This window comes from Notechis scutatus, chromosome 1 (assembly GCF_049901735.1).
Source record: "Notechis scutatus isolate UNSWTSFEM ecotype Mainland chromosome 1, rNotScu1.2, whole genome shotgun sequence".
Lineage (NCBI taxonomy): Eukaryota > Metazoa > Chordata > Lepidosauria > Squamata > Elapidae > Notechis > Notechis scutatus.
This window is the reverse complement of record NC_142009.1, coordinates 291,143,151-291,165,891: the sequence shown is the minus strand read 5'-3', so window position 1 is coordinate 291,165,891 and position 22,741 is coordinate 291,143,151. Positions and strand designations below refer to the sequence as shown.

Genomic DNA, 22,741 nt, shown 5'->3' with positions numbered 1-22,741 from the left:
AAATACTTACAGATTATGGCATTACTAGGAAACTAAGTCATGCAATAGGAAGATTATGTAGCCTCCAGGGTATTGGGGGGTGGGGGGAAGGGGGAGATAGAATGATTTGACTGAACATGCAAAGAATTTAAGATGGTATACCTGGATATAGAAAATTAAATAAGCACTATGTTAAATATTGAACAATTCTTTAATTATGGCAAAATATGTATATTTCTATAATTCAATAAACAACTATGATGAATTAATCAAAATATTAATTTATATGGCATAAAAGATACAAAATCATGATATTTAGCCATTGGCTTCACAATAAATTCTATATTCAATGAATACACATGCTCGCTTTTATCAAATCTTTTTCAACTACTCAGCACTCTATTGTAGCCCTCTTCTTGAGCACGTCATATATTAGAAAGGCATGATGGTGGAGCTCTTTTTGACATTTTAATTGTTCACTAAAAGAACAGATTTGAGGTATAAAAAAACTGATACCAATCGTTCAGAAATGAAGAGTTTTCTTCAAGTTGTTCCCTATTGTAAAAACATTAAACAAACAGATCTATATTAAATGCAAGCTGCACTGGTTGCCAGTAGGCTTCTGGGTCCAATAAGTATTGGTTTTGAGCTTTAAAATCCATCATGATGTGGGGCTGGGTTATTTGAGGAACCACCTGTTCCTGATTTTACCTGCCCAACCCATCATGAGGTATGTTGCAGCTCTTGTATGGGACTGAAGGAGTCTGGCCTTTTCTATGATGGCATCCATCCTATGGATGTCAACACACACACACACAAACACATGCGCCCAAGGTGAGGTTGGCCCCATCCGTGCTAACAGATTTGGCTGTGTCAGTAGGCCTGGAAGTCTCAAGGGAATAAGTTGATACTCTTTTTGCCTCTTTAATCATAATATTGGTGTTTTTAATTATTACTTTTATGTTGCTGCTTTATTATTTTTTATTGTATGTCGTCCAGTCATATTTTGTGAAATGGGCAGCCATACAAGCATGATAAATAAATAAATAAATAAATAACTTCCTTTCCCACATCACATAAATTATTTATGTTGGACAGATTCAATGCAATCTGTAAGTATAGCTTATTTGATAGGATGCCAAACGAATCCTTCCAAATCCTGTATTTACCTTTAATGTTATAATCCTCTGAAAATCAAAGGACTTGAAAGGGAATACTTATTGATATATTGTCCTACAAAGCCTCCAAGACTAGTGAGATACATTTATCATTGAGTTAACTCAATTTACAGAAACTGAAGTATATCGAATATTCTTTGATGTCGCTACATATGACATTGTTCATCATTATGACCAGCTGTAGTCCAGACACATTTAAAAGCATCAAACAGAGAGAGCCACATTATTATTATTTTATTCTTGCTTATGGATATTCCAGAACACCAAAGTGCTGATAAAGATATATATATTTTCCTTTTTAATCTGATATATAATTATTTCTACTAGAAAATTTCTAGTCTTCAAATGCTATACCTCAATGGCTGTAACTATTTAAAATAGTATTTTAAAAATACGAAAGCACATACTTACGCAGGTCAAATAATCGTTTTAAAGCAATGGCTTTCCAGAAAAGAACATGGCTTAAATGAAAATTAAAAAAGGATATAAAATCTCATCTTTCTATTTCTTTTCTTTGAGAAGCACTGGAGATCCATTACATTATAAAACATACTCATGCACAGCAATGTTGTAAGAGATTAACAATGCTTTGAGATGATACCCATATGTGCTGTCCACAACCATGCCAAAACAAGGCATATTGTTGAACAATAATGTTAGCCTAATCAGAGTTTAACATATAGTTATAATAGTCCAAAGAATAGCATAAAGCTGGTCAGCTCTGTAGGAAATGCTAAGCCACTATAAATAATTCTCTTTACTCACCATTCATTTATTTGAATATTAATATAAAAAAAACTGCATCACCGAAGTATATCGTAACTAAAATTTTAAAAATCTGATTGTTATAGTACTGCAACTCACAGAGATAAAGGGATATTACACTGCCTAGAGGCAGCTGTATCATCAAAAATGTCAAATTCAGTATATTTTTCTAAGCATGTGATCAGACAATGAAACTACAGTTGTGCAAATATGAGGAATTTTTTTTGTTAATAAAATAAATTAAATACCCACCTAATTTTGCTTCAGAAGTATCCATCTCCCATTTGCTTTTCGGAATGTAACCCTAAATCATATACAGAGAGAAGCTCGAAGGATTAGAGAGAGATACAGAAAGCATATAACATATTTTATCCTGCAACAGAATTATACTGCAAACATTTTCTTAATATACTCAATCTGAACTGTAAACTTGATATGGAATTGTAAAATGTTGCAATGTGAAAAATATTCAGTCACTCTGCATCCAGCACAAGAGTGTCTCCCTCAATAAGAGTATCTTACAATAATTTCACGACAGGAATGTATCTCACAATAATAAGGTATGACATATTTCTCAGTGTGGCGTGTATTGCATGATCAGAATTCATGTATGTGCCTCAGCAATTTCCACATAATATTCTCTTCACAGGTCATCTTTGTATATGGAGACACAGTGTGGGATGAACACTTCAGAAGCCCACTATATAAGCATGAATGTCTCTGGCAATTATTTGCTTTTTTATTTCTAGGGAGCCTTCCACAAATGTTTGTTTAAAAAGATCCCCTAAAATTGCTTCTTTTTTTTCCATTAGTATGGGTTTCTGCATTTTAGTCCAGCCTTCAATATGTATTTTTTAAGAAACAGAAAAGAACTTAATCACAAAAAAACACGTCTTACTGAATACAAAAATTGATTGGAAAAAAATCCCCAGGTAAAACCAGTAGAAATGACAGAAAGCATTTATTAATAGAAATCTCATGTTGTTAGTTATCAAAAATATGTAACATGTTAACTTCAGCAGTCTGATCCAGCAGAGTACATAATAGAGCAGACAGGATATCACAAGCGACCCACATTTTCAAAAAGATGAAATTTCACTCATCAGCTATTTAGAGATTAGATCCAATTTCTGTTTTTCCTTCTGAACAGCTGATGGCATATTTCCACCTTTTTTATCTACTGAACTTTGGCATTTGGATGGAAAACCAATGCAGCAAGGGGGCACGTGTGTGTGCGTGCAGGATTCCTCATCCAACCAGGGACATGTACTTGTTTCCTAGTTAATTAGGGTGAAGGACTAATAGTAAAATTATAACCCAATAGCTCAGTCATTGTTTAATACACTTTATTCAATACAACTGTTGGTTCAAATTGATTTAAAGTGTAATGTGTATAAATAGAAATATTGCTGTTTGATAGGCTGCCTGATTTAGAAATAGATTGTGTCAAGTATTTGGAATGTAGACTGCAGCTCTTAGGCACTGCTTGATCTGAAGCCACTTTCAACTGCAAGAAGTATGAACACTTTTTAGCAGCTTAGACTTTAGCAACATTGTTTTCTGGAACTGTATGCTTATGTCCTATGAACTTCCGTATACCATTTCTTTAACAGGTTGCCCTTGAAAAATGTCTGGAAAGGCTGAGGAAAAAAGTTGCTGGCTTCAGGTTCAGATCAAAATGCTGATTCTTGTACACATACCATCATGTTCTTTTTGCTCTCAGTATCTGAAATTTGGCAGCTGTCTAAGAGAAGCCGGATATGTTTAGTACAGGTAGCAGCAGCATAGCATATCACAGTATTTAATTTTCAGGTGCTAGTTGAAATCCTGGCACTTTAGGGTGGAATGATTGTGTTGTCCATTTATTTTTTTTCTTCATATGCATTATTCCATAGGCAATTATCTTCCTGGTTTCTGAAGATTTGACTGAAATGGCCATGTTACTATCATTTGTTCTATAATGTACTTTGGAGATGGATGTTTATGTTGGTAACTGAGATATTTAGTTATTTATATTTACATAATTTGCTCCATGAAAAGCAATTAACTTAATTCAGTATTTTTCTTTTTCATAAGAATACATTCATTTGGAAGAATAAACTCTGAAAGAAAAATTCCATGTTGGAAATTTTTGAGGAAAGGAGACAATGGAAAAACAGTACAGGAAAGTGTTCTGCAATTATAGTTCTGCTTTTTTTTGTATATTTGGTTTTCTTGATTATTTTAGTCTTCTAAAAAGAAAGTACAATTCAGAAGGAATAAAATCAGTATCCACTCTCAAGCCGGCAGGTATGTGATTCCAACATAAAAATGTTAAGAACTTGAAATGTAGAATGCATAAGAATGAAAAGACTTGTATCACTGGTCCAATTAAAAGAAGCATTATTTAATTTAAAAAGCTCATGTTACTAATATTTAAATTTTATTCACCTGAACAGTGATAATTACTAATCTTGAAGGCTTTAAGGGAATGTGATATGTTCATGGATAACAGGAATTCAAAAGCATATGGACATAGCCATTTCCAGAATAAGAGACTGCATTTTTTCTGACCAATGACTGAAACACACAGTGATCAAGGGCTATGTTCTGTAGGCTTTCCATAATATTTACTTGACTACTATAGGAACCAGGACACTGGATTAAAGAAGTTGGTGTGGTCCAGCAGTTTTTCAAAGATGTAATCATAATTCTCATGAGGAAAATAAATATTTACCACAAGAAAATCTAGACAGCTAAAGAGAAATTGCCTATGGAATGAATGGAATGAAATTTCTTCCATTCAGAAGAAACAGTTTCAAACTCCTTTCACAATAAAATTCCTGCCCATTTTGGGAGCAGATAATCAGAATCCTGGATAAAAGGTTTTAATTTCTAAAATCAAAACTTTTAGCAATCCGCAAGACTTTAAAAAGAAAATATAGTTACGAGAGGGCGGAGCTGGCGTCGTGGCGGTACAGCATGCAATCTTTAAGTTCTAAGATCGCTGCTGATATCTCCGTTGCACGACGGTACCAACGGACCTAAACCGTCCCGTAGAGACGGTGACTGAGGAGGGCACATCCTGTTGATCCCAGGGACATCGCAAAGTCCCTGGTAGATCCAGGAGAAGCCTTTTTTTCCCGTGGCGGAGAGGCAGCCCTTAAAGCTGCTGAAGCTGGGACAGCTCCGGAACGGAAGAAAGTGTGTCAGTTTGGTGAAATAATTTTCTACTTATTTTTTTCTGGAGAGAACACCCTAAAAGACTAAAAATTAAATTTAAAAGTGAAGATAAAAGTGCTCAAGTGGCGAGATTAAGCACAAATTAAACCTGAAGGTTTTTTTTCTTTTTATTGGAACTTTGGATTTTTGTAAATTTGTAAAAAAAAAAAAATTTTTTTTTAAACTGGACTGGTCTTTTCTTTTTAATTTTTCTTTTTTCCTTTCAAAATAACTTTTTGGAAAAGTTTTTTTTCCTCGTTTCTTCTCTTTAATAATTTTAGACTCTTTTTATTTTTTTATTCCTGGTTTTAATATTAGAGGGGAAGGGAAAGGAAAGGGAAATAAGTAGCACTGCCACCTGGAGGCTTGGATACATTGTTTTCCTTTCTTTCTTGTTGATACATTTGGTGTTACATTCAAGAACTTTGTGCTTTTCATTGAAAAGACAGTGGGAAAAGCACATAGATTGTTTGCAGGTGCTCTTCTGTGGAACTACTAATAGCTGGAGTCTGGATTTGAAATTGAAGAAAGAAGATTGAAGTGACCTTGAAAAGAGAACTGAAAATTTTGTTTTTTGATTTAGTAAAGAGCCTCAAACATTTGCTTACTGACAGAATTGCATTTTCTCTTTCCCTTTTTTTCTACTCCCCCCAGTTGGATTTTTATATTTGGACTTGAGTCCTTTGATGCAGGAATAAGACTACTTTGCCCCCCTCCCTTTGTTCTACCTTTTTAGCAAGGGGAATATACAGATTTCTGTCTTTTTAATTTTTTTCCTAATTTTTTTATTTTTTCATCCTTTTTCAATTTTCCATTTTTTTCTTTTTTTTTCTACATAATTGGAACCAATTGGATTAAGGTATTCAAGTGCCTGAAGATTTTTTCCCTTCCCTTTTTATTTTTTGCTTTATTTTTTTTTATTGGAGTGGCAGTTGGTTGCTCTTGCTTTTTCTTCTCGATTTTCCTATTAAGTATTCTAAGATGAGCAGAAAGATACCAGCCTCAGCTTCTTCAATCCCGATTTCTTCCTCCTCACCATCTGGAGGACAACAATCAATACAGGTGATGTTACAACAAGAGAAGGAGAAAGAAGTGACACTGCAGATGATTATGCAAGGAATTCAAAAGATACAAGTAAAAACAGATAATATTGAAAAGAGAACAGAGAATATTGAGCAAAGAACTGAAAAGACAGATGAGAAAATTGAAAATATTCAATAGATGATGATGCAATACAAGGACAGAATCAAGAAAATTGAAGAACAAGATGTACAAAGAGATAAGAAGATTGGAGATATGGATACCCGATTGAGTGAAGTGGAAAGAGACAAGGTCAGATCTCTGCAATCATTGGGATGGGAAATTGATAGACCAGAATTCTATCTTAGATTTCAAAATATAGAAGAAGAAAAGGGTGAAAACCTTGCTGAAATGATGACACAAATCCTGGCAGAAGCATTAGAGGTTAACTAAAGAGAAGATGATGGATGGAATGGATGAGGTTTTTCGTGTCTATACAAGATATGCGATGAGAAATAAATTGCCAAGAGACGTTCATATCAGATTTACTAAGAAAATAATTAAATAACAAATACTGCAGGCGACAAGAGAAAAAGCACTAAAGTACAAAGATAAAGAAATAGTGGTACTGAAACAGGTACCAAGAAGAGTGAGAGAGATAAGAAGAGAATATTTATTCTTGACCAAAGAGTTACTTAAGAGAGGAATAAATTACAGATGGCTGATACCAGAAGGTCTCATGTTTACCTGGCAGGAACAAAGACACAGAATTGATACAGTTGAAAAAGCTGAGTTATTCTATCTGGAATATTTCAGAGGAAGGGAGGAAGATACAAGAAAAGAAGAGTCGTTAATTGAATTTCAAGAGGAATGTATATCAGTAATTGAAAAAGAATAAGGAGCCGTAGGTGGTGTACCCAGAGAGCAACGAGAACCAAGATCTACTAGAGCAACAAATCTGTCTTATACAGTCTAAAATGGATGGGAGAAAACTGATTACAATTAATATAAATGGACTTAATCCAGCTACTAAAAGAAGAAAAATATTTTATAAGTTAGAGAAATTAAAATTTGATATAATCTGTCTACAAGAAGTACATATTAAAAAACAACATGATTATATATTGAAACAACAAAAATTAGGGAAATTATTTACAGCGTTGACACAGTGTAAAAAGAGAGGAGTGGTGTTATACATTAGAGATACAATCCCTGCGGAACAAATATATACAGATGATGACGGAAGGATTTTGATGGTGGAGATAACGGACAATAATCTAAAGATACTTTTAATAGCAATTTATGCTCCAAATGATAACCAAGAAGATTTTTACAGGAAATTACATAAGAAAATAATTGAACTTGACTATGCTAATATCTGTCTGATGGGAGATTTTAATGGAATAATAAATGACAAATTGGACTATAAAACACAAAAAACAGCAAAGAAAGCTAGAAAGACACTGTCACAATCCTTCTTTCGAATGGTAGATGAGATAAACTTAAAAGATGCATGGAGAAAGAAAAATGCGGAAAATAAACAATATACCTTTTATTCAAATAGACATGCATCATGATCTAGAATAGATATTATATGGATGTCAACAGAATTGCTTTCTAACATACAAGACACTGAAATAGAAGCAAGTACCTGGGCAGATCACAATCCAATGATACTTGTATAGAAAGGACATAAAAGGAGATCTAGATGGACTTTAAATAATACGATATTAAAGGAAAAAGACTTTAAACAGAAAATTGAGAGAGAATTGACTTTTTTCTTTAAAGAAAACCCAAAAGAGGATACATCATTACAGAACCTCTGGGACACAATGAAGGCTTATACAAGAGGCTTGATAATGGACTATACAAGGAAAAGAAATATAAAACAGAAAAAAACTTTTAAAATATTGGAAGATGACTACAAGAAGTTGGAAAAAGAACTACAGAAATTTCCACAAAAAAGGACATTAACATTAAAATGGACATAACTAAACATAAAATGGGGCTAATGGAAAAAGAAGAAATAGCACAAAAAATTAAAAATGCTAAGCAGAACTATTTTGAAGATGCAAACAAACCAGGCAGATGGTTAGCATATAAATTGAGAAAGGAAAGACACTTGAGAAGGATAAATCAATTGATAAATGAACAAGGACATGTATGCTATGGAAATGCGGAGAAGAAAAAAAATATTCAAGATTATTATGGAAAATTGTACCATCAAGAGAATGTTCAGGAAGAAAGAATTCAACAATACTTACAGGAAGCAAATTTGCCTCAGATACCCAAAGATATTGAAATAATGTTAGAAAGTAACATAACAATGATGGAATTAACAGAAGCTTTAAAAAAGCAAAACACTGGGAAAGCACCAGGTCCAGACGGTTTGCCAGTGGAATTTTATAAGACATTCCAGGAAACATTGAATCTTTACTTATTAGAAGTTATGAAGTTATGACAAAGAAGAGAATACCCAAAACATGGTCAGAAGCATATATCATACTTGTACCGAAGGTGGACACAGACCCACAGCAAGTTAAAAACTACAGACCAATATCACTATTAAATTCAGACTATAAAATTTTTGTTTCAATTCTGGCAGAAAGACTGAAAAGATACTTAAACAATTTTATTCACCCTGATCAAAATGGATTTCTGCTGAAGAGACAGATTAAAGATAATAGGAGAATAATTTTAGATACACTGGAATACTATGAGGCACATCCCGAAAAAAAAATGGCTCTGATGTTTTTAGATGCACAAAAAGCCTTTGATAATGTGAATTGGCGTTTTATGCTGTTACAATTGGACCAAATGGGCTTTGGTAAAAAATTTACTCAAGCCATAGAAACGATATATCATAAACAAACTGCAAAGGTTATGATAAATGGAGAGTTAAGACACTTTATAGATAGAAGAAAAGGGACTAGACAAGGCTGCCCACTGTCACCTCTGTTGTTTGTGTTAACACTGGAAGTGCTGAATAGGAACATCAGAGAAGAAAAAGAAATAAAAGGAACAAAAATTAAAAAAGAAGAGTATAAATTACAAGCTTTTGCAGATGACCTGGTATTTATATTAGAGGGTCCACTGGAGTCAGCACCTAAACTGATAGAAAAGATAGAAGAGTATGGGAAAGAAGCAGGTTTGAAAATAAATAAAGATAAAACAAAGATTTTAGCAAAGAACATGTTAGTAAGACGAAAGAAAGAATTGGAGGAAGTTTTGGGGATCCAGGTCACAAATAAGGTTAAGTATTTAGGAATACACCTAACACCAAGATGTAGCACACTTAAGGAGGATAATTATCTTAAACTTTAACAACAGATTGCGACAGACTTGATAAAATGGGAAAATTTACAATTATCACTGATTGGGAGAATATCTACAATTAAGATGAATGTATTGCCTAGAATCTTATACCTATTCCAGACAATTCCAATCAGATTAGGGAAAGAATTTTTTGAAGATTTAAACAAAATAGTGCTAAAATACATTTGGCAGGGGAAGAAAGCGAGAATAAAACTTAAATTGTTACAAGATGCAAGAATAAGAGGATGATTTGCTTTGCCCAATTGGGAATTATACTACCAAGCGACGAGTCTGATGTGGGTAAAGGAGTGGATAACACTAAGGAATACTAGACTTTTCAATTTAGAAGGACATGACTTGTTGTTAGGGTGGAATGCCTTCCTCTGGTATAAGGGAACTAGTATTTTAGAAGACATTATATTCGAGAAGTATTGTTTTTAAACTGGGAGAAGATAAAAAAGCAATATTATTTAAAAATTCCACTATGGTTATCTACTATTGAAGCTTTTTCCTATCCAATAATATATAAAAAGGAACAGTTAGATATGGTGAGATATTGAATGAAAAGGGTGAACTTAAATCTATGCAAGTGTTGGAAGAACAAGGTGTAAAAATGAATTGGTTTTCATATTTGCAAATACAATCTAGATTTGATAAAGATGTTAAAACAGAAGGTATCTATGATAAGTTGACTGATTTAGATAAAATTTTGACAGGTACTGATGAAAAAGTAATCAAAAAACTTTATGGACATTTGCTAGAGTTTAAATTAGAGGAAGAACAAGTACAAGAAACAATGATTGCATGGGGGAAAAATTTTGGATATGGGATTGATCTAGGGAAATGGCAAAAATTGTGGTTTCAAAATTATAAAATGACAATGTCAACTGCATATAAAGAAAATTTGTATAAGATATTTTGCAGGTAGCACTTACCCCCGACGAGAATTGCGAGGATGTTCAAGAATAAATCGGATAAATGTTGGAAATGTCATCAGATACCTGGTTCATATTACCATATGTGGTGGACATGCTCGGATGCAAAAAGATATTGGACTATAATCCACACATGGTTGGAAAAAATGACAAAACAACACATAGACTTTAAACCTGAGATATTTTTATTGGGAATTGTACCGGAAATATATTGTAAAGAATTGAAATATTTGATTGTAAATTTTTTAACAGCGGCTAGAATTGTATTTGCTAAGAATTGGAAAAATGAAAAAATACCTATGCAGGAGGAAATTATTAAGAAAATCATGGACTGTGCCAAAATGAGTAAATTGACATTTGAAATTAGAGAACAAGAGGATAAACAATTTTATATGATATGGGATTTATTTTATCAATGGTTAGATAAAAAGACATGGTAAAGAAATAGATTAGTAAGCCTTACAATAAAAGTTAATAGATTGATATAGAATACAATACAAAATATATAACCATTGAATGAATGTATAAGATTAAATCATAATGAAAATTAGAATATCTCATATAAAATGATGGAAAAATAGTTTAGTCAAATGAATGTTTAATAATTGATATTACATAAGCACAAGCTAGATTGATAAGGTGAGAATTTATATAACTTGTGAGGAATGGTAAAAAAAAGGATAGCACAAGATTGTAACCGACACACTGTATCTATATAATTGAAAGAGGGTTTTATGTTTTTATGTTTTGTTTGTATGTTTGTTGTACAAAATAAAAAACTTTGTTTAAAAAAAAAAGATAGTTATGAAGAGAAGAACTGATATCATAAAAGGATTGTGCTTTGGGTAATTTAGTGATAAAAGCTGAGACCCTCTTTTCATGTAACCAGAAAAGAATCTTATAACCAATATAGATTTTATTTCTAGTTCAAAATGTAGAACAGCCAGCTATTAGGTGTACAGCAACTGTAACTTTGGTTCAGAAATGGACAGTCCTTTCAGGAATACACTATGTTTGAAGCAATCTACTGCACGAATGTTCTCCATCTTCTGCTTGGTTTACAAAGACTCAGGCCTCAGTGATTATGGAGGAAAATCACCTTATAAAATTCATTTTCTCAGGAGATTGGAACAGCAATAGAAGCTATGTTTGATAACGAGGTTGCTATAAAATGATAAAAAAAGGCTCCACTAATAGCAATGAAAACTCCAAAAATTTAAAATATGGAAATAGGATGAAGATGAAAATCTCATAACGTTTTAACAGAAAACTATCTGAATAAGAAGTTATGAAAACCTTATTTCCAATTAATTACTTCATTTTGGTTCTTTGCATGGGGAAAAAGGTTAATCCAAGCTGTTCTTTCTTTAGCAAAGAAGTATACATTTTTGCAATCAAGCTTATTTTCCAGCCATCCATTTAAGCTGAAGATATTTCAGGAGTAATTTAGACAATCTGTCTTTCTGTTCTTCACTGGATCATCAAAGTTGTTGAAGTTGAAGTTCCCAAACACTTCAGAAATTCATTGATTCTTCTGATAAACTTCCTCCGCAAAAAATATTTTCATTAGTTCTATACATATCTGGGTTTTAATACCTGCTTTCCTAAAGGATATCTACTTTCTGTAGTGAATATTCATGCAAAATTAATAGGAAATGCCAGGAAGTGCCAGTGCTCTGAGAAAGACAACATGATACTAGATATGTGAAAGATTTTTATGTTTTCTCAAATCAATCTGATGACAAGGAAATGTATAATTCTAAGCCTGGGTCCAGAGTAATTTACATGAAAAGTTTTTGATGTCCTTCCAAGGTAAACAGTAAAATTTGAATCTAGAACATTCAAAATAATGCATCTGTGTAGAGTTGGAATATATTATCTGAGCCTTTCGCATTTACCTCCATTTTCAAAATTTCATGTTTTTCCTATCACTAAAAGGCTTATCTAATAAATACCATCTTGGTGCAAAGATTTTGTAGTAGGATAAACAACAACATATAATAACACATTACCTTTTAACATAAAAGTACCTAAATAAAAAGAGGTGATTCAATAATGTGGAAACAGTATAAAATATAAATAAACACTCTTGGGCATTCACTATGCACCCTTCATAGTTGTTAAAATGGTGACAGATTATGTTGGTGGTGTTCTGCAAAAATAATTACAAATACATTTTGTTTGCAGAAATTATTTTAAATGTTGTCTTTTCAAAAATTGTATTTCAAAATAAAAGCAAATCATAAAACCAAGTCAGTAGCAGGCTTCTGAAAAAGATTATGTCCAGGTATATTGCAAAGAAATAAGAACGTTGCGTTTCCTTGTGTATATGTATGAGAAACACTTTGATAGACCACAGGTAAAAGATATAGTTAAGTTTTTTTTCTTAGTTTTTATCAGACTTTATTTTCCTGGAACAATCAATACATTGGGTTATTTTTCTGTTGGTAGATGCTTTGAGACCAAATGTTATCCATCAGAAATTGATAACATTTGAGAAATATTTTATCATTTCCAGCTAATGCTGCTTATCTGCCAAACAGCTTATTTCATAACAGTCAGATGAAGGGGAGAAGACATTCAGAGTGGTTATATATGCATGTATATGTACACAAATGCATGTATACATATAGAAACACACAAATGAAGTAGTGAGAGGAGAGAAATGTATGCAGTCAACATGAAACAACAGAACCACTCCAGTTCTGATTGATTACATCCTCACCAAATGGTATCAGTACAAATAAGTACAAGGAGGGCAACTGAAAACATTTATTTGGACTTCATAGTGTCTTGAATAAAAAAATGTTTCATGTTGACAATAGACAAAGAAACTTGTTTCCATAATAAGGATTCATCAGTTTTTTCTTGATGCCTTTCCATATACAATTCAGTTGGGTATCCTGAAAGGATCCAACTATTACCATTACCATTTGAGTCAATGTCAGACAGTATACTCTTTATTTTCTTGGAGAACTGTTTCAAAAGTGAAATCTAGAAATATCGAACAAATATGTATGTGTGTGAATGGACAGAGGAGGTTCTAAAATTTCCTTGAAAGTTTTTTTTATCCAACAAATAAGCAATGGCATAAAAAAACCCTTCTGAAACTTTTTCCTTGACTTGGTTGAAAGAGGGAGAATAAACCTACCTTATGGTTCAGTAGCTAGTTCTCGAGCACAATCCAGTTTCACTCCATTAAAGGATAAATGTTGGTTGTGAACTCCCACATATGATTGAAGAGCTGTAGTAAATCTACTCCTCAATAGCAATTATCCACTTTTTCAGACAGAAGGGCATCAATGTTAAGGACTGCCAATTTGTTGACCGAGTAGGCTTGGATCTTCTAGCCTTCTCAAGGTTGTAAAAATTGCATTTGATCAGAATTTCCGTTCTTCCCCACTCCACAAGTATCTATTGAACTTTCTCTGTAGCAGTTGGCTGCTGTTGGATTTGGTTAGAGGTTTTAGCCATATCAGCTTATCACAACAGCTAACATGAGCCATATAGAAAATTGTATTCAGGTATACCTAAATACCCTTATTTATACCCTTCCAAGAAGCATTTGTGGCTTGTATCAGTGCAACTTTCCACCCCTTCCTGAAAACATTTATTGCCACTTCTGACAAGATGAAACATCTTCCCCCAAAGTAGAAAAGGTATAGCTTCAACAAAATAGAAGTGCTGAGTCACTTGGATTGTGGCAGTAGGTAAATATAATAAATAAAATAAAAACGACATTCTTAGTCTTCAAGCCAAAAAGGATGCCAGAAAGAGTAAAAGGATCAAATATAGTAATTTAGAATTGGTGGAGGTATTATGTTCCAGTGCATCCCTTCCTATTTTACCTTGTAAATTCATGTTTTTAAGAGGAAAGAAAGACACAGATTTCTATCCCCTGATATGATATTTATGATTATAGTAAAGTCAGCTTTGCCTCTGTACTGGGCTGTCAAAGGAATTCTGCCCTTCAGCCAGAAAGCTGAATTGAAACTGGAACTTTCAATTGATGGAATAAACTCTGTTTTGTGCAGGACTGTGCACTGGTCTAGACTCAAAAATGAAAAGATGATTTGAAACATATGTGACCATGGACATTGCACATCCTCCAATCAAACACATATTTTGCTGGGATTGCATATGGCAGCTCTTTCAAGTCCAGGGAAAGTGCAGCAACTGACAGGTATGACACAAGCACCCACACAAGTTCTGAATTGCTCTTTTTTCTTTGAATGTGAATTGCTGCCCAACTTTAGAAGGAATGAATTATCCCTTTGCTCTTTTCATATGAATAAGCATTCTATGCAAATTCTTCAAAAGCTTAACGTTGTGTGTGCAAATTTCTCTGCATACGCTTCACTAAACACAATGGGATTTATGTCTGAGCATACATGGTTATGTTTGTATGTGTAAGAAATATCCTAATAATTAGAAAAAGATTAGCTACACATAGTTTTTATAAAAATGGCTAATGAAACAAACTATTTAACTGCCTTCTATATTGGATATTTAAACATGAATCTCTCAATTCCATCTGAAAATTAACTTCTCAGGCACTAACTTATAGCTTGTATAAGTTTGTAACTTCTATTAATAGAAGACAGAATGTTGATCCCTAATATTCAAGACTTAAATTTTCCTAAAGAATTCTTAAATATTAATTTATGTATTCAATTCAGTGCTCTTAAAATGACAGAATTAGAGCAGTGACTGGGAATGTGATGGTGAGAAAGCAGACTGATTTCTAGCAAATACAAAATCTGCTATAGATTATAATAAAAAAATGTTGCAGGGGCATTTCCTACCAGTTCGCTCTCTTCTTCTTCTGCATCTTTTTTGTTTTCGTCTTTTTGGTCTTCAATATTTGCGTCAAAATCTTCCATCTCCACCTAAGTCAATATATAATAGCAGGACTGTTATCACTGGAAACCTATTTTGGCCTTAGCTATTTATGAGAGAATCAAATAAACTATAAATTTAAAATAACAAAACCTCTCTGAGAATTCACTTAAATAGTTACATATTTCACAGGTAACATTTTTATTTTCTACAGAGCTATTCTATATTTAAAGTCTTATACTTTCAAATTTTACACTTTTTAAAAAAGAGGATCAACATGAATAGAATTGTTAGGTTATATATGAGGTTACTGCAATCAGACTTCTGCTTAGGCACTAGGGTTACCTCAATAAAGGATACGCACTGTGAACATGAATGAATCCCACTGTGTAAGTGAATAGATACCATTAGATACTATTCACTGGTTAATGGCCATTCTTATGTTTTGGTATAGCAATATACCACTTATAAAGACTTCACCAAAGATGGAGCTTTAGATATATTGTGTAGATTTAGCATTGAACTGATTTATATTTTATGATGTTTATTCAGAAAATTCATTTTTGGATAGCATATCCTGCACATATATGCACATAAGAATGAAGTCTGTACCTTCAAAATTTCTAATTTGAGAAGCTTATCTTATTAAATAATAACTCAGTCTATAATCACTGCATATTAAAACACAATTTCCACCTTTCTAATTCATAGATTTTCTTTTCCAATTTGCATAATTTAGCGTTTTTGCAAATCTCACCTCTTCAATCGCAGCATCTTGTAATAAAGAGCGAATGTCTAAACGTATCATGTGACGGGGTGCTGTCTCCCAATGATCAGCCATCTGAAAATGAAAAATAAAAATTACAATGTTTATGTAGTATTATACCGTCCTTGACTAGGAATACATGGTCTGGGTATAACTAGATTAGTATAATTAAGTGCATGTAGTCCTCAACTTACAACAGTTCATTTAGTGATCGTTCAAAGTTACGACATTGAAAAAAGTGACTTATGATCATTTTTCACACTTATGACCATTTTTCACACTTGTGACCATTGTAGCATCTCCATAGTCTTGAGATTTACATTCAGATGCTTAGAACTGATTCACATTTATGATGGTTGCAGTGTCATGTGATCCCTTTTTGTGACCTTCTGACAAGCAAAGTCAATGGGGAAGCCAGTTTCACTTAACAACTATGTCACTAACTCAACAACTGCAGTGATTCACTTAACAAATGTGGCAAGAAAAGTCATAAAATGGGAGAAAACTCACTTAATGGATTTCTCATTTAGCAACATAAATTTTGGGCTCAATTGTGGTCGTAAGTTGAGAACTACCTGTAACAGAGAGATCTAGTCCTATGTTTTCAGATTAAAAAGCCTGGTAATACCTGAATTATAGCATAATGTGTGTTATATTCCAAATAAGATCTGGTCCAAATGATAGAGGAACCAAAGAAGGAAACTTAACAGAAAAACTGACTTCTAAAATAAATTCAATAAATATAAGATCATTTTAAAATTCTTAAAACAAGCTTGTTCCTCCACTTCCCCCAGTACAAGTAGTCCTCAACTTATGACAATTCAACCCAAAATTGATGTTGCTAAGTGAAACATTTGTTAAATGAATTTTGCCCCATTTTACGACCTTTCTTGCCACAGTTGTTAAGTGAATCACCACAGTTGTTAAGTTAGTAACACGGTTATTAATCGAATCTGGCTTCCCAATTGATTTTGCTTGTCAGAAAGTCAGAAAAGTTGATCACATGGCCTCCGGACACTGCAACTATCATAAATATGAACCAGTTGCAAAGCATTCAAATTTTAATCATGTGACCAAGGGGGATGCTGCAGTGGTCATAAGTGTGAAAAAGGTCACAAGTCACTTTTTTTCAGTGCCGTTGTAATTTTGAATGGTCACTAAATGGCTGTTGTAAGTCAAGGACTACCTGTAAACAAATTTATAGTACTATAATGTTGGAGAAATCTGTTTACAAAGTTACCTTATTGATTTCTTTGAGCTTGCGTCCATGGACATTTCTCTTGCAACAAGTCTGATTATCTGCAGTTATTTCAGCTAAGTAAACCTAAGATACATGAAAAAGAGGGAATGTGTTTGAAAATGTATGATCCATGGCAGAAGTATCATTCAATGCATGTTTCATGAACTGAACAAATGTGGCCAGAAAGATGTGAAAAAGACGCAGAAAAATAATCAATGCCTGGATCAAGTGATTGATTGTCTCATATCTACTTAAAATATTTCTATAATTGCCCATCTTCAAAACCAAGTCTGCTTACAACCAAAAGAAACTATATACAGTCATAGAAATCAACCAACAAACCCAAACAAAACCTGAATAAAACCTGAAGTAGAAAAATCTGGTGCCCAAATCATACTTTCTTGATGCAACCCACAGCATTCTCAATCCTAGTCCAGTCTGGGGAAAGTCCCAGATCATAAGTGTAAGGTTAAACAGGCTGGAGTCTATTCAATCTCAAGAAGGATGGCATTCCACAGAGCAGGAGTAGCAACGGAAAGGTACACTTATGAGAACCCACAAAGTGGCAATATTTAATGGAAGGGACTTGGAGCATGCTTATGCTATCCATTCTGGTGGGAAGGGCAGATACCCTCAGTAAGAAATGGTCCCACATATAACCTGGTCCCATGTCATATAGGCCTTTAAAGGTGATAACCAACACCTTGAATTACATCCAGAAAAAAACTGGGAACCAGTGCTGCTCGCACAACAGAAGTGTAATGGACGAAACTGGGAGGGCGCCTGCACTGCTGCATTCTGCATCAGTGACTATGATTGCGGTCTCTTGGACCAGGAAAGGATCCAACTGGCATACAAGAGGAACCTATAAAAAAGCCTCCCTAACCATGGTTGCTACCATCTCCGTAAGCAGTAGCCGTGAGTCTAGAAGGAATCCCAAATTGTACACCAGCTCTGTCTTTAAAAGTGCCACCCTGTTTAGAATCACAGATGGCATATTAGCAGACACCGAGGGCGGGGGAGAGATTCAAAGCCACTCTGTCTTGCCAGTTTTGAGTTGAAGTTGGTTCCTCCCCACCCAGATTCTCACAATTCAAGGCACTTGGTTATAATTGCAACAGCCTCATCTGCCTGGCCAGAAGCAGAGACATATAACTTGATATCCTTAATATACTGATAGCAGACTCTATGCCAGCAAATGACCTCACCCAGTGGTTTCATGAAAAAGTTAAAAAAAGAGAGAAACCCAAGTCCTGAGCTCCCCTTGTGTTGCAGAGGCCTAGAATATGACCTTTCCTGCACCACCAACGCTGACTGGAACCAGACAGGGCAAAAGGGAAACCACTGTGAAACACTCTTAGTGTCAAGCCCGGTATTGACATATGTGTAGCCATTTTACTTAGGCTTAATATATATTCTTTTTCTTACTTTCTCTTTGGCAGTCATGGGGGAATGGTTTCAGGCTTGCCACATTCCTAAGCAGGGAGGAGTTGAGATAGAGAGAGTTGTTTAGGCTAGGAGATTCTTCTTCCCATGGGAACCCGAGCTATCTGTGCCTAGGCACTGGAGGTGGACATTTATGACATCAAGCAACGCTGAATTACTTCTATTGGATAATGTGACTTTTGGGGGGTTGTTTCTAACTTCTAATATGTGGGGTAATTCCAGGTTGTGTCAGATCCGGAACTACCATGGACTTTGCCAATTTGATGCTTTCTTAAATAAAAGAAATTGTCTTGGAAGATGGACTTCGTGCTTTTCTTTTTAAAATGGATTTCATCACTTGGAAACCTAATATTTAGTCCCTAACATCAGTTTAAAAAGATACCACGGTTGCTGGAATCAAAAAAGGGTCAAGACAGTTGTACCATCCCCTCTCTGGACCCAGAAATCATCTATAAACACATCCAGTGCCATTTCAATACTGTGCCCCATCCTGAAAAGCGTTCAGATAATGTGTTTCATCTAGGGCTGCCTGTAGTTGAATACCAACCATCCCCTCAACAACCTTCCTTAAACAGGAAGATTCGAGACTGTAGTACCTCCATTCAGTCATTCAAGAAACTCTTTTTGCTAATGATTGTGCACTCCTGGTGCACAAGAATAGTGATCTACAGTTGATGCCGAACGCATTTTCAGATGTTGCTATGCCCTTCAGCCTATCAGCCTGAAGAGACTGAAATACTTTACCAGCCCATGCCAATTACCAAGCCTATACAACCAAAAATCACTATTACTGACACTCAGCTGATAAATGTAAACAGTTTCAAATATGTGGGATGAATAGTCTCCAGCGATAGGTCTTTCGACAAAGAAATTGACTTCAAAATCAGCAAGGTCAGCCAGGCATTGGGGTGACTGCATACTAGAGTGCTCAATCAATACACATCAGTATTTCCACAAAGCTGAAAGTCTACAGGTTATCCCTATAGATTACATACACACACATATATGGCAAAAAGGTAACTTTTGTCTTACGTCCTGTGCTGCTGTTTGAATTGTGGTCTCTTGCATGCCCCTCAAAGGCCAAGTATAGACCTTCACCCAAAGAACATTTATCTCAGAGAAATAGAGGAAGGAACCCAGACCTTCCTACACACAAAACACAAATACTATCGCTAGGTTCTGTTTCTTCGTCAGTTCAACATTTACTGGATCTTTGATGTGTTATCTTACAATGACTTATACCTAAATCTAAATCTGCTATTATTGCCTGTCTTAAAAAATATTAATGTTTATGATTCCAAATCACTGGAATGTTTTAGAAATGTTAATCAAAGAAATTATCTAGGGATGCTTACTTCAAATCCTTTTGTTTTTGCAGCACTCCAGAACTGCTCAAAATGCCGTACTCTATCATTTATGGCATCAAGTATGATGAAGGGGAAAAATCCATCATCCAAAGTCTTCTTGAAAGTTTTAAACAAGCTGGCACGATAGACCTCTTCCATACCAGCTTCATATTCATACTCCAAAATCTGGTCCAAAAAATGGGGAATGTTAGGCAAAGAATCAAGCTTTTTTTTAATTGAAGATCTTAAATCCTTCTATTGCTGTCCGATGCTAGAAATGAATAACTGATAAAATTTATCAAAATGAAATGAAAAAGAATGGGATAGTGCATGTTACTAGCATTCAATTACAAACCCATGTAGCAGTTTTATACAGATTCCTAAACATCACGGGATAAGACGGTCCCCTAGGAAGCCTATGGCACAAATGCTGGGTAGGCGATCAGTAACAATGACATGTATAGAAATAGTGGGGTGCAATTCACACTAATTTCCATTTCTTAAGATTATTTAGAAGGCTACTATGGTTCTTAGAACTGAAAGATGCCAGCAAGTCAAGGAAAATTAATAGGCTTGTTCTATTCTTACTTCCCCCAGCAAACTTCTCAGTATTTCAAGTCCATTCTGATATTCAAACTTAAAAAAGACCAGAACAGTTCACTAATGCCAGAAAATGTTGTTATCGCTTGCTCTAGTACTTTGCCAAAACATAGGAATTAATACTGCTGACAATTAGGAATGGGAGTTAGGATGGGAGCTTAAATTCAAACTCTGGAGAGTGTTGAATTATCTATCTCTGCTTTATTCCAACTTTTTAGTTCCCCAGAAAAATTGAGACATTATCTCAAGTGCATCACTGCACTAAATCCATCATATTAATTAAGTATAGTTACTGTGATATTCTACACAAGGTGAAATCGTCCATTGGCTTGGAACACAGTATACTAATTCAATCAATACATAGATCCACATCTTATCAGGAAGCGAATAAAAACATATCCAACCGTTTATCTTGCCACAAACATTGCTACTGATTTAATGACAGTCTGGTTCAGGAGAACTGCTGTGCTATTAAACTGATCATTTAAAGAGAATCCAAGGCACTCAAGGTATCCTATCATTATATTTATGTTCCCTGGATTTACATTTTGCTGATTTAATCTTGATTGAACCATCACTAATTCCAATCACAGGTTCAGAATTTTTCCAGCTTAATTGGTATTTTTGAACATTGCCAAAGTTTCAAATGATCCTTGTGGACCTTCCAACTCAATGCTTAAACCTGCTGTATTTACTTTGTGTGATTTCAAAACAGAATTTTTGCAGAATTTTAAAGAATTTTGAAAGTGTATAGCCATCTGCTTGTTGCATATTTTTCTCTTCAGATTCATGGAGAGTGGCAGGACCAGTTGAGAGCCAAGACTACATCCCATCTCTCTTCTCACATCCTTTTAAAGGAAGGAAAAGGGCTTGATTCATGGTCTGTAATGCCCTTAGGAACCTGGAAAAGCTTGCTTACAATGTGTGCTATCTATCTTGTATGTTATTCTGAGGCAAAGAGCTAATGTCTGACCAATAAAACACCTATAAGCAATAATTGATAATCAAATATTTTAAAACATCCTGAAAGTAATCAGGGAACCATGAAGAATAGAAACTATTCTGCAAAGCCTTTTAAAACTCACCTGATTCTAAATGAACCAACTGTATTTTCCTTAACTCGGAAAATACAGATTAAATTGTACAATAAGAGATAACATCAATTTAATGACACATAAAGATTTGTTTAATTGAAAAAGTTGTCAACTCTGCATTCCCAGATCATAATCTATTTTTTTCTAAAATAGAACGTAGATTAGGAGAGTTTCTTGGCTGTTGGCCAGTTTTCATTTTTGTAGGCAATTAGTTACAATAATTTAATTAATAATTGGAATATACATTAAGAATACCTTCTTTTTTACTCTCTTCTTTGTGTCTGGATCCCTCTCTTCTTTTTCTATTTCAGTGATAAAATAGTCATCCAGGCTGAGGACTCTGGGTGCAGCTCCCCCACATTCAACTTCTTTATCCTAAGAAGAAAAAATAAAGAAAAAATCCCAAAACCTATACCATCAAAGCTAAATTTTCATCCAATTTCTAAGAAAAAGGGCGTTGGTACTTACCTGATACGCCCGTTCTCTGTGAGCTGTGAAGAGCATCCAGAAGTGGGAGGCGCTTCAGTCTCTTCTGGAAAGGCTGGGCCTAAAACTCCGGGACGCTCCTCCTCCTCCACGGAACACCTCCTCAGCGTCCCCCAGTTTTGCGAAGACTGAGTGCCAAAGTCCGGGACTCATCACCTAATCTAGATCCCTGACTGGAACGGAACCCCACCAGACGGAAATAAATAGGTGGGGCTGGATGCTCTTCACAGCTCACAGAGAACGGGCGTATCAGGTAAGTACCAACGCCCTTTCTCCCATGAGCTGTTCAGAGCATCCAGAAGTGGGACATACCAAAGCTTGGCCTGCCCTTAGGGAAAGACTCCATCTGGAACGAAATCCACTCCTAAGCTCTGTGGACCCTCTGTAGGACTCTTCTGCCAAATGAAGCGTCCGCTGAGGGATAGACATCAATTTTATAATTTTTGACAAAGGCAGATGGTGAAGCCCAAGCTGCCGCTCTGCAAATTTCATCTATGGAAGCCTGTGTGGCCCATGCTGCTGATGTTGCCG

The 22,741-nt window shown here is 34.7% G+C and overlaps 1 protein-coding gene across 2 annotated transcripts in view; it reads right to left on the bottom strand.

Annotated features, from left to right (window-relative positions):
• YLPM1 (YLP motif containing 1) overlaps nucleotides 1–22,741 on the bottom strand; it is a 59,952-nt gene that overhangs the window by 6,041 nt on the left and 31,170 nt on the right. The window contains exons 13-18 of one of the 2 annotated variants that reach the window (XM_026664427.2): nucleotides 21,980–22,099; nucleotides 20,040–20,216; nucleotides 17,239–17,322; nucleotides 15,990–16,073; nucleotides 15,199–15,282; nucleotides 2,175–2,226 (exon numbers count right to left, since the gene is read on the bottom strand). In XM_026664427.2, the coding sequence (XP_026520212.2) occupies nucleotides 2,175–2,226; nucleotides 15,199–15,282; nucleotides 15,990–16,073; nucleotides 17,239–17,322; nucleotides 20,040–20,216; nucleotides 21,980–22,099 (601 nt within the window). The remainder of the gene's footprint in view (nucleotides 1–2,174; nucleotides 2,227–15,198; nucleotides 15,283–15,989; nucleotides 16,074–17,238; nucleotides 17,323–20,039; nucleotides 20,217–21,979; nucleotides 22,100–22,741) is intronic. The other variant, XR_015746789.1, reaches the window with a different exon arrangement.